Raw genomic sequence first — 13,137 nt, 5'->3', positions numbered from 1 at the left:
GCTTGATTTTTGTGATTTAGGATTTTCAGTAGTGTCTCTTTAAGCTAGGCATTGGTGTTTAACTTACTAGGGTTTGTTTTTTGGGGTTTTGGTTTTCTTTTTCTGAGGGGTGTTAAATTTTTATCTTTTATTTAAAAAAAAAAAAAAATATGAATAAAAGAATCAGTTTTAGAGTACTTGGATCTACCTGAAAAGACACCATGGAGCTCAAGAGAAGGGAAAAATTGATTATTTCTTGTGAGAGCATAAATTATCTTAAACTTTTCTGTACTGGCTTATAGGCATGATTATTCAAGAAATAAGCGATGCAAATTTAATAGTAAGTAGCAAACAAGATTATTTGGCCTCTCTGGTATTATAGCCAGAAATTAGTATTTGTAATTCTAAGTGTAGCTCAAAGATGAGTATAGATTAACAACTTAAGGACCAGCTACAAAAAAAGCCACTAAGCAGAAATAAGAGACCTAGAATATTGCAGATATTGTTGGTAAGTAGTATCTTGGCTACACAACAGTGGAATTTAGAGAAGAGGAAAATGATCAGTTCACTGGGTTAATATGTTTATGGACCAGCACATCACTGTTTATGTCTTACTGAATTATTTCTGTGCAATGTAGCTGAGAAGGTGTTATTATTTCATCGTAAGAATGGCAAGAAATGGATTGAGTGGAAGTACTTTTTTATTATTATTAGCATTCTGGCTTACAGCTTTTAAAAAATATCTTGTATGTGACAGATGTGGCAGCTAACATCTGGATGAACATAAAGTTCCAAACTCCTGATCAAATGTCTTTTGCCTTTCTGACTACTTCTTCATTACTTTTTGGCGCACAGTTTTATTGTGATTTCAGATATGCGGTGGCTTCTGAGATATTTATATCGCAGACCTAATTCTTTTTAGAAGTGACGTGACTGAAATGGAGAACTGTAGGCAGCAGAATCTGCTTCAAAATTGATTTATTAGGGAATTTGGTGCTCTGAATGGCATAATGGGTATGCAAGTTTCCTAGAAGTCCTAAGCAAATTCTAATATTAAAAAAGTGTTTTCACCTACAGTAAAAACCAGCAGACTTTGCCTTTGTTACAAATGTTGACCAGGAGAGTTGGATAGGGTACTTCGCTTTTATTTACAAAAATAGTGTGGTATTGTACACGAATATACAGAAATATCCATGTTTCATGAAAATCCATTTTCCTTGGTAAAGGAATTCTGCACTGCTTCATTTTACATTATCATTGAGTGTGCTGCATTTTATCCTGGTGACAATCAGTGCCTTTCAGTGCGGCGTGCTGTACAAGCAGCTGGCCACCCCCCACCTCCACATACTTGGTGGGTTTTATGTGTGGTGTATTTCTTTTCTTAATTGCACGTGTCTAGATAATTGTTAACAATTTTCCAAAATTATTTTTAGCTTTAGATCCGGCTAAAGATCCATGTTTAAAGATGAAATGTAGTCGCCATAAGGTCTGTGTTGCACAGGATCAACAAACTGCGGTTTGCATTAGTCACCGAAGGCTTACGCACAGGTAAATACTTTAAAAGTTATCCTATAGACATTTTTCCTAGTGTTCGTGACTGACTGTAAAACGTAACTACACTATAATTAGTTATTTAACAACATATGAGCAGAGTAGGAGTGGATTTCAAACCAATTATATATGCAAAAATTATTAGAATGTTCAATATTTGAATTTTTTGTTAGGCTGGTAAACGAGAGGGTGTACATATTTAAATATCACAAGCTGCTGATACAAAGACATTTAAGGAAATACATACTGTGCCAGTACCAAATGAATAGAATTATGATAATGTCCTGTTGCTGTACATTACTTTGACTTCATCACTTCTTATATGAAGCTAGAGAAAACAAAACTGCCCATTACAGTGTAGGTAATGGCCTGTTATAGTGTAAGCTGGGTTTTATGTGTATTTCTACACATCTCCCCCACCCCCTTTCTTTTTTTTGTTTTCTTTATGCATTCTAGTTTTCTTTGCATTCTGGACTGGTTAAATATAAGTAAAAAATGTATGATAAAGTTATTCCAGCATCCAAATGAAGATGATTTTTTCTTCTTACCTTTTTTTTTTTTGGAGAACAGTTCCAGATGCTCTGTTTATGTAGGTCTTAACAGTGGCAAATATTAATGTTCTTCTGCGGCTTTATCTAGGGCAGAAAGTGAATATGTAGGGGCCTGAACTGTACACTTAGTTGAGTAACAAGATCATTGTTTGCTGAGGAGATGGAGTCAAGTTGCATATTTGACTTGGGATTGTTAATATTTTTTTTGCACTTCATTGTGGGAAACAGCGTAGTAGAAGGTTTAAACTTCAATAACTTGATTGCAGTGTGTGTTCAAGTGTTTTGCTCAATAGGGGCTGAAAAGAGCTAAGGAAATGAAGAGACTTTCTTATCTGATGTAAGAGGATCATTTCAAGCTTTTTAGAGAGCCAGTACAGTTTTACAAATGATATATAGAATGTTGTTCTTGATTGTCTGGTTATGTTAAATGCACCCATCTGTAGCTTTTCAAACAAGCAAGGTAGTACATAGTGAAAAGAAAAGCTCCAACTATTCTTGATCTGAAGCTGCAGTTAACAAAAAAGCTCTACGTTGCTTGTAAAGCTAAACTGTTTATATCAAACAATCTCTGTAGAGCTAGACATTTTGGTTTGATAACTATATAAGGTGCAAGAATTATCAGACAAAAGCTAGGTAGCCTTATTTCAACTGCATGTGAACTGTCAGGGGAGTATGTCAGTGTCAGCTGTGAAAAGACTGCAATAATTTGAAATTTCTGAGAGGTATTACACATGCTATTGAAAACAGTGAAAAAATGGTATCTCCAAGTTAAGTATACGTGCAGCTGTATAGACGAAGCTGCATGCAGTGGCTGAGTTAATAAACGTGTTGACATCTGCCTTCATACCTGTATTATTCCTCCCACAGTCCCTGGCACCCTTTTAGAAAGGTAGTATTTTAAGAGGCAAAGTCTGTCTGAATATAATACAATCTCATAATGGGAAACTTTGGAATGCCAGCAATTTGGTGATTATAATAAGCGCTGCAAGTGTAGCCTGGTAAGCTCCATGAAGCAGTTCCCTACCTACGTGTCCTGAGCCAGGACAGGGACTTCCCAAGCTTAGATCTCCCGGATCCCCCAGGTTACCAGGTTCAAGGAGGAATCAGCTGTTTTGTGCTTTCTTTCTAGAGGTTTTCTTCATGCAGTCTCTGACCTTTCTGTAGTGTGGTGGGATAAGGGTATGAATAGAATATTCACAAGCAGTCATGGCTGCTGGTCTTTTTCCCACTATGAATTTCTTCAGCTCAAGATTTTATTCCTTCACTGGTATCTACAATTTGCATATTGATTTTCAACAGAGCCATCTGCTTTTCCAAGTTCCCAAAGGGCTTGTCCACTCATTTATAAGTCTTGGTAAAAATTAGGTGAGAAAAGTTGTATCATTGACTGTCTGTGTTATTTACCTGTATCCATTTCTGATAGATCAGTTGGGAGTATTCAATCTATTGAGAATAAATCTTTACAAAATTTCATCCAAGTAATTTTCCCTTTCCATGTCATCTGTGTTTGTGTGCATGTGGTGGTGTTCAAAGACTGGATAATTTGAACATGTATTTTTTTTTAAAAGGAAAGACAGTTGGGTATGTCTTCTGGAAAAATGGTTGAGACCTTTTTCCTGGATTACTGGAAACTCTTCATAAAGAACTTACCCATAGATTTCCATTTGGCCATGTTTGCAGTATAGATCCATAAATGTTCCAGAGATTATTGCCAAGATTAATGCACAGGAAAAGTAGTTTTGAGCATGTGAACTGATGCAGTGGCAAAGACTATCCTCAAGAGAGATTCAGAGGACAGGAGATTCTGCATACCTCCAAGGCAAATAAAATGTTTTATGGGCACCTTTGAGCTACCCTAGCACAAGAAACATGAAACACCGTTGTATCTGAATAGATTATTCTGTAGTGTCATGTTGAAATTCTCAGATTTACAGTTAAATTCTCTTCTGTTGTAAGCAGCATTTCCAAGCAGCCCTATTAACTTGTTCATAAATTTCTGTACATAAATTCTGTCACTCTTTGAGGTAATAGCATAGACAGAGAGGTTGCTAATCAGCGAAGGTTAGTAATTGTCTCAAATGGAGAAATCACATTAGTAATTTCTTTTGTTGTTTTGTTAGAAATGGACTTGCAGAAAAAAAACACCAGGGCCTGGGATGCTCTGTTGTTCATTCCAAGCTGTCCTATCCTTATCTGTAGAGTGCAGTTTCCAAGCTGTTGTAGCCCTGTATGGATTAGAGGGAACCTCAGTACCACGCAATGAAGCATGGGATGGGTGGATACCCCAGCCATCTGCAGGGCTGTTAGTGACACGATATGACATGATCCCAACAGGATTAATTAACTTGAGAGTGCACTCTGCTGATGTGGTGATTCTACCCGTGCTTTCAGAAGTATGAACATTTGTATTAACTTTGGGACTTCAGCACTATGCTCTTGCTGCACTGTGCTTGCCTTTGCATGGTTTCAAAACCAGCTACTGCATGTTACTGTCCTTTTGATGGTGTTGTGGGTCAGGCAAGCCTATGGTTTTGCTATTTCTTCAGTTTCCATGGCAGCAGAGATCATGGTTTCCCCTTAGTCTGGAGGCACTACGCAATGCTCAATTCCTTTTCTGGGAGACTGCCACGATGGCACGTTGTCTTCTAGCACGCTTCTGTGGTGCCACAGCATCCTGATGCAAGGGCCTCCTTTAAGTACTGTCTTGGAAAGACTGAACAGTATTTGATAACAAGGTGAAATTCTGTGTATCATTGGTCATGAGAGCAGTCTGGAGTACCAGAGCTTTAGAAAGTATGGGGGCATGGTTAGAGGGGACAGGTTTTTGCTGGTAGCAGGTAATTGCATTTGCATCTCTGCTGGCTATAACTGCATTGGACACTGCTCTTAGCTGTGTGCTGTGAAAAGAAGAGGAAATACTTTAAGAGGGGAAAACACATAAGATATATATTAATGTTATTTATCCAGATACTTCCATGTGGATTGCTGTGGGAAGGGTATAGCTGCCTGCACTAGAATGCATGATAAAATGAAAAATTCCAAGTCTGGTGTAAAATAGAATTTTTCATTGGTTCTTTGAACCTCTGAGGATTGACAGTAACTTTCCCTTTTACCTAAATGGTGCTTTAACATTCCTCTGTGCTTTCCAGTTTATCTTTGTTGGTTAAGTGATAGGCTTTATGGGGGAAAGAAAACCCAGTAAGGTGTCTGTACATGCACTAATATGGAATGCTTTGGAGTATACCTTGTGCAGTTAAATACAACTTGTAGAATATCGGAATACAGTACTGCTGACACTGTGATACAGTGAGGTGAATGCTATGTTGACAAGCAAGATATCATGCTAATAGAAATTTATCTACTTGTTTTAGTTTTCAACCACTTTCAGGAGATTTAATTATTAGAATCTGTGGTGCTGAGGATCTCTGGGAACTATGAGTTTCACCCCTGTGAGCTTGGGGAAAAGGAAAAGTTATGTGAATGTGCAGCCAGAAGAGAATTGGACAGTAAATAAAAAGGGATGAGTAAAAGGAGGAAAGCTGTAGGTGGTAATGGATATTTTGGAATACCTGCAATGGAATGTGTGCTCATTGTATATGCAGAACAGCAGGTGATATAAGAGAAATCCTTAAATCTTAATATACTTGTGGTTGCCACTTTGAGAAAAGAAAGAATTTGTGGTGACATCGCAACACATATGAGCTCATTAAGGCCATGGAAAGCTGGTAACCAGGCTCACAAAAGTTGAATAGTCCAGCAACGAGTTATTGTAGATTTGCAGATCCTGATTCATAATGCTAACTTCATCTTAGGCTTGAAATAGACAATTCTAATATGAAGAGACATATCATGTAATTTGCTTTGAGTAACATGCTGTGAATCATAGGCTACTGTACTAACCAGTGTATTGGTGAAGTTTAAGCAAGTAGGTTACCTGTAGGTGAAGAGGATGAGTCTAGAAAACTCGAAAAAATGGGGCAGTGTTGCCACCCAGCAGACAATTTTAATGTAAGCATAATAGTAAACATGGGATAGTGCCTGTGGCTTCAGTTGGATTACTTCTGCTGGAATTCTTTTTTGGTACTGCATGTTTGTCAGAACAAAAATATTTAAGCCTAATGCTTAAAGGTGAAGGAACGATGAGGTGAGGGAAAGGTAGGTAGGAGATGTGACTTAATTGTAAAAGCATTTCACTTACAGATCATGATTATGAACCAGAGAATGAGAAGAATTCACTACTCGTGGACAGAGAGTCATAAGAAGTAAGCATCTAACTAGCTTAAAACAAAGGAACAAAAAGTTATGATTGCTCTTTTTGTATTAGAGAACCACAAGGCAGATTCCAGGGAAGGGTACAGGCTGCACCTCTATAAAATGCAAAGCTGCATGGGAGGTGAGCAGTATAGAGAGCCTACTGACAAAGAATTGATTGGTTTAAGAATTAAGCAAATAATAGTGGGTGCTACCTGGGTAAAATATTTCCTCTGATGTTTCGTAAAAGTCCTATGAAAATTAAGGTAGGTTTAGTGAGAATTCTTCCCTGTCCCTAAGCTTGTGTGAAGTAGGACTTTTAGGGATTCACAAAAAATTTTCTAATATTTCTGTCTGTGGGTGCAGTCTTCAAGTTACCACGATTTCACTATTAAAGCATGTTAAAGAGCATCACTTTATTATAGATTCACAGAAGTTGATAGTGGTAAAAATGTTATATCACTTAATCTAATTTACTAAAGTATAGGGTAGTTGGATAGTTTGAAAGATTTTGTCCTAGCACTTCATCTTGTTACAACTGCCTTTAGGCTTTTGAGATAAATGACACTTCCAAGTGCTGATTTGGTTCAAATCGTTGATCATCTAGTCCATTGTCATTCCTTGGACCCCTGCCCTCTTACAGTGCTTTCAAATAATGCAGAAAACCAGACTAAATATTTTTTTTTTATATAAGCTAGATTATCAGGAGTTCTTCCCTGGGTGCGTTCACTTTAGTATTATAACATGAGGAACACATTCCATCTCAGCTTTGAAGTGATGAGTGTTGGGCCCTGAAGCATGAGATGGATTAACCTTTTCCTTTTACGATGATGTGACAGAATCCCAGAGCAAATTTCAAGTGCTGTCGAACTCTGAACAGTGATTCCACTGCAAAACAAATAGAAACCTCTTCTGTTTCCATTCTGTGGTACTGCATGGCTGAGATGATGTCCCCAGGCATATCAAGTGACCAAGACCAAGTATGTGAGAGGCTCGTTTGATAAGAAAAATGTGCGCACGCACATACATGTGCACATGTTAATATAAGCACATGCATATAAGTAAATAGTTACACTTGTATATGTGTTTTTCTGTTCGTATCGCAATGGACACACATATCCTGGATTTCCAAAACATCATACTTTGGAATTTGAGGTATTTTACTGTCACTCTCATTTTACAATAAATGAAAGAGGGTTTTCTATTTAGACTTGCTACCACTAAGTTTTTTTATTTTAAAACAAAAAAAGAAACAAAAGCTGTAATTGCAGATCTGTAGTTGTATTAAGTAATCTGAGCAGTTTTGAAAGAGATTTGTTAGAACTCATGTGGAAGATGCTTTATTTGATTAGAGTCAAATAGAGCCTTGCTCTCATTTGATTAGAAAAAAGGAAACGAAGCAGAGAAGAAAGAACAGTATAGCTTTGTAGCTTTTCTTTATCTTTAGGTGTTGCAGCATTTTAGTATTATTTCAAAAAAAGGCTTCCAAAAAACTGTTGCAAAACAAAGGATTTGCTTTGGGGAGATTGTGTGAAAGTTGCAAACACCACTCTTCAGGATGTCATCGTTTCACATTATAATGCTGCTGAAGAAGGCCAGCTGGTGCAGTTAAGTCCCTTGTTGGAAATTGTAGTCTGATTCATTACTGTGATTTGTAGTTGTACAGAGAAACACTTAATCACTCTTATGCTCCAAGCTCTATTGAATCTACTGAAGGCTTTCTGGTTCTTTGCATAATTTGTGCTGCCAGTCTGCCAGCCTGGCAGTGTTTCAAGCTTGTTGTATTGTCTGTGTGTGTTTGCACAGGAAGTGATGCTGCACGTAGGCTGAATTTACAGTAATTCTTTTGTAATAGGCTAATGAGCAACTTCACTTCATCCACAATACTAACATTATATAGCTTTGATTAGTCCAATTATTGTATAACTATGCCATTGTGATCGTACTTACACTCTACAAAGCACTGAAAAAGAAATTTGCTTAGCCATAGTTTAATTGAACTTGCTGAGAAAATGATTTAAAATGTTATGTGCTTAAAAGAGGTGAAAATATGAAAATTTTGGAGATATTTATATGCTGTGTAATTTAATTTATTAAATGGAAAAAGTGAAGCTTTTTTTTTACTGGCTGTTTCATTGCATTTGGAAGGAAAAAAGGTGACCTACACCATGAATCATACATTTTGCATATGTTGTCAAGGCTTATGCTTTCCTTGGTGTGCATGTGCTTGTTGCGTTTGTTTTAGTGGGACTTAGAGATACACAGAGGGAAGCAGGATCCTCTAATGGAATTAATTCTTTAAGTAACTTGTGGTAACACTAGCAGAAGATACATACGTAGGCTGCAACAATGTATGTTGCAGTTACCAATGTTGTCCATGTCAGCCTTACTATTTATTAAGGTTGTAACTTAGCTATACAACATTTATAGGTTTTGCAGCCAAACTTCAAAACTCAAAAATTACCATGCTTAGAGAAAAAAAAATGAACACTACCCCTACCTGCAGCTGTGTCTGTAGGAATTGAAAATATATTATGGTGGTTTTTTTTCAGGTGTGGTGTGTTTTGTTTTGTGTGTGTGTGGTGTTGTTTTTTTTTTCCCTTGGCATGTAATATATGTTTTGTAGGAGATCAAAGCAACCTTAAAGAGGACCTAAACAGAACTTCCCTATTCTATTTATTAGTAGAACAGGTATTTTCCACTATATTTTTCCCATTCAAAATCCATGATACACCTATGTTTAAAGGAAAATATGGAGTCCTACTCTAGACTAATGCAGATGTACTTCAGTTAATTTAGTAACTCCTGGTCTCATTCATGGTTTACTGGCTCTAGTAATCTTGTTCTGATTCTGAGTGGCCTGTAGAGGAAAAGAGTACACTGGATAATTGGTTGGCATGATGGGTTTTTCAGTGATCATGAGTGTCCTACTTTCCACTTCTGCAATGAAATTATAAATTAGGACTGGGATTTTTTTTATTATTCCTCCTTGCCCCCCCCCGGAACATGGATCTCCGCTTGCTATATTTCTGTCAGTCTTGCTGACAGAGATTGAAGGCACACTCAGTTGTACGACCTCCCCAAAGGCAGTAAGTTAGGACACTTCTGTTCAAAAATAGAATACAGGAAAGAATTAAGAAATGCAGCGCCTGATCTAGGAAAGCGTTCCTATTAGAGTGTACAACTTTTGACTAACCCTGGAGGGTGTTAATGTACGGTCCCGTTAATAAAACATGATTTGTGAGCTTTTATTTTGTTGTTGTTGTTTTAAAACAGTATTTTCTCTCACAGTATTCTTTAGAATCTGCTACTTAAAAAGATTTCCTTTTTGATAACAAAATTAAGAAGAATGATGAAGATGGTGCTTTATAAATGAATTATCTGTCCTTAACTATGAAGTTATGTTTTTAGTCCATAGCAATAAAATTAACTGTGGACTATTATATAAGCATTGAAATAATCCAAAATAATAAGACTAAAATCTTTGAATATTCCTTTACCAGAAAAATTATGCAAAATGTGTTCAGGAACAGTTCAATACCCCTTCTTACAAATACCTGTCTAAAGTAAACCTTGCAGGTTTTTTTTTGTAGTGCTTTAAAAATTAGTTGTCAGTATCAGTTTTCAGCATACTTTATTGGAATATGTTATCAATTGTAAAATAGGTGATGCAAACATTTGTAATCAATTAGTGCTTAATTTGGAATTTGTTGGTGGGTTGTATGTTTTGGGGTTTTTTTTGTGTGTGTCTTTCAGTGTTACTGAAATAACAAAACTTGTATGTGAGGGGTTCTTTTACAGGTTTTAAAATTTGGATCTCATTATAATTAGATGCTTTTATTACTAGCTAGCATCAATTCTAATGCATTTCTTTTTATGTGAAGGTCTTGCTTCATAGGTTGTGTTTATAGGCTTAACTACATCTGTTGTTTTGCTTATGTACCAGTGGTGAGAAAACTGTTAAGTGTGTGAAGTTGAGTAGGAGTAGTGTTCAGGGAACAGAAATCAGTCTAGTAATTTCCATTTGTGTAAGACAATACATTTGAGGTCTCCAATGGTGAAAAGTACATTAATTGTAGCAGCTGGAGAAGTTTGTCATCGTGGAGTGAAGTATGCACATATATTGGTACTTTACAGTAAACTGTGCTACTGCTATTGGCAAGCAAATAGCATACTTGTGTGACAGTAAAGGCATGTCAGGAATCATTAAATGTTCATCTTTGTTACATGGTCAGTTATAGAAGGGGTTTTTGTGTCTGGTAGTATTTTTGTATTTCTCTTTCATTTAAAATCAAACACCAAATCCGTTTTCATGTGTCCAGATTGTCAAAAGCAAGTTCACTATATAAAATGCTGTAGTCTGCCACACAAGAACAGTAATATTTTAATTACAGGTATGGCTTCTTCCACAGACTACTGTATATTCTATATCAGATCCTTGTTTCCTAAAACAAATAATACTTTTTTTTTGCTTTTTTATGGTTTAACCTAAATATTAGAACACTTATGCCATACAAATACTTTTCCTAAAGCCATCTGCAACTTCTGTATTAGTAGTGGTGGTGGTAGTAGTAGTAGTAATAATAATGATGATGATGGTGATAGTAGTAGCAGTAATAATAATGATGATGATAATATTTTTTATAACAAGAGTACTGTTAAGGCTGAATTTAAAGTTTCCTGAATCTGGGATCCACTACCTTAATTCAGGCAATATTTGTGCAGTTGTTTCAGGAATGCTTTGGGTTTATTGGCAGACTATTTGCAAGATGCACGGCACTGTAGATTCTGTGTCCGGAAATCTCAGGCAAATGCTCAGGTTCTGTCTAGACAAAATTTCTGCGTGAGGAAAAGAAGTTGTACCCGAGGAAACCTGCACTCACAGTAGCCATGACTCTAGCATGCTCTGGTTCAGTTCCTTTGAGGGAGATTTCTTTAAGTTAAAGACCTTCAGTGATCTGTTTGAATGTCCAAGGGCAGGTAAAATTTTGGGGTAACATTTATATAAGCATTTTATAGTAGTACGGTGTTGTTTTTATAGGACTGTAAAGTGCACAGAATACAGAATATATCATAATTTTAGAGACTGACTGTTACCTGATGTTGCAGTTATAATAACAGTAGGTTAATAGTTATGCTATAAATACTTTACCAATAGACATAGACTTTCAATACCAAGCCTGTTCCATAAAGCAATACAGAAAAAAGTCTCAATTCTGTCCTCTCGTCAGGGCAACTTTTCTCCACTGTCTACAGGAACAGAGAGTAACTGACTGCTGAACTAGCTTGTAGCATCTATGGATCAAGCCATCCGAAGTTACCATCTTAGAGAATATACAGTAATGAACACTTAAATTTTTTTCCTGTGATTTAAGATAATTTAATTCTTCATGTTTTCAAGCATGACTATACACGGTGACATCATTTGTGTATTCTGCTTTCTAATTATTATTCTTTCTACCTTAACTTTTTTATTTTAGATTATTTTAATGCAGAGACTAAAGTGAAAAAAAATGTAAAATACAACCATTGGAATTTTAGAAGTAATGCCACTGAAAAAGATGTTTCACTGTGTAATATACCTAGCTGGGCTTTTTCTTGTCAGTGTCATATATGTCAGAATTGAAAATAGTTAACTTTATTGTAATTCAGGGATTACTTAATTTCTGGATCAACTGAAGATCTGGGCATATAAATATTTATGAAAAATCTGAAAGTTTTGAGGAATGAGTTCCCCTTGACTTTGCTTTCACCACTTGCGCATTCCTTTCCAATGCGTGTTTGTAGTACCAAGATTTGCATACTTGTGAAAGTTAATTTGATGTTTGGATCTCTAAATTCAACACTAGTCATGTTCTAAGCTTTTGCTGTTGGGCTTTCTTTTTAAAGACAGCACCAAACATCTCCTCTCCAATCCCAAAGTAATTTGTGCGAGGAAGAGGCAAGTGAGACGAAAGATTATCTGAGAGGACATTTAAGCTGGGGAGTAGCACAATAAACACACGGCTACAGGAAACATGTCCTGAGGATATGAATTATTGATTTTTCATCTTTGGGGCATGCTGCTGGAGTCTGTACAAGGTGTGAATGCACAGCCAAGATGATCTGGATCAGAATTAAATCCCTTGCTTGTAAATGTCATAAAGCAAACTTCCATGTTATGAAGTAGGATCCGAAGGCTTGCTGTGCCCTTGTTCATTACTCTGTCCGGAGACAGAGACCCATGTACTTTCCACCCTTCTGTCCATAAAATTCTCTTTTGTAGGTTACTAACATTAACAATGCTTTGAGGGTGACTTCAGCCCTGTATCTCACAGATTTGAGGCTTCTGTAAAACGGAATTTCCTTTCATATTCTAGAAGTATGCTGGCATAATGCAGCCACGTACTTCGAAGTACAAATGCTGGAGGGTTTGTTTTACCTACACTGCAAGACTTTTGTCATGCTCCAATTCCCCTCTCCTATACTCAAAATGTAAAATAAGGTAATGCATGTTAGATTGAATATTGTCTATATGTTCTACTGAGAAGCGAGCACAAAGTGCCATTATGAAGAACTTGGAAAAGGTATGCAGATGCAGTAGTTACAAAAGCAAACAAAACATTGAGATTTGTAAAGAGAATAGCCTGTGTTAAGAAATATTTTCATGAGTGAAGTATCACAATTTATTTGTGTTAGCCCTGTTATCTCTGGCCACCATGATAAACAACACAGCAGAAACAGAAACACTGCAGAGCGGTTAAAAATATTATCAAAGAACTACAGAGTCTTCTGGGTAAAAAGACACTGAAAAATGGGCACTTAG

At 36.5% G+C, this 13,137-nt stretch overlaps 1 protein-coding gene across 2 annotated transcripts in view; it reads left to right on the top strand.

Annotated features, from left to right (window-relative positions):
- SPOCK3 (SPARC (osteonectin), cwcv and kazal like domains proteoglycan 3) overlaps positions 1-13,137 on the top strand; it is a 237,720-nt gene that overhangs the window by 110,083 nt on the left and 114,500 nt on the right. The window contains exon 4 of one of the 2 annotated variants that reach the window (XM_080371193.1): positions 1,413-1,527. The exons of the other annotated variant lie outside the window; for it this stretch is intronic. Within the exon in view, the coding sequence (XP_080227319.1) occupies positions 1,413-1,527 (115 nt within the window). The remainder of the gene's footprint in view (positions 1-1,412; positions 1,528-13,137) is intronic. 2 annotated transcript variants of the gene reach the window in all.

This window comes from Falco punctatus (genome assembly GCF_963210335.1).
Source record: "Falco punctatus genome assembly, chromosome: 1".
NCBI lineage: Eukaryota > Metazoa > Chordata > Aves > Falconiformes > Falconidae > Falco > Falco punctatus.
Note: the sequence above shows the minus strand (reverse complement) of the source record. Positions and strands in the feature narration are given on the sequence as shown.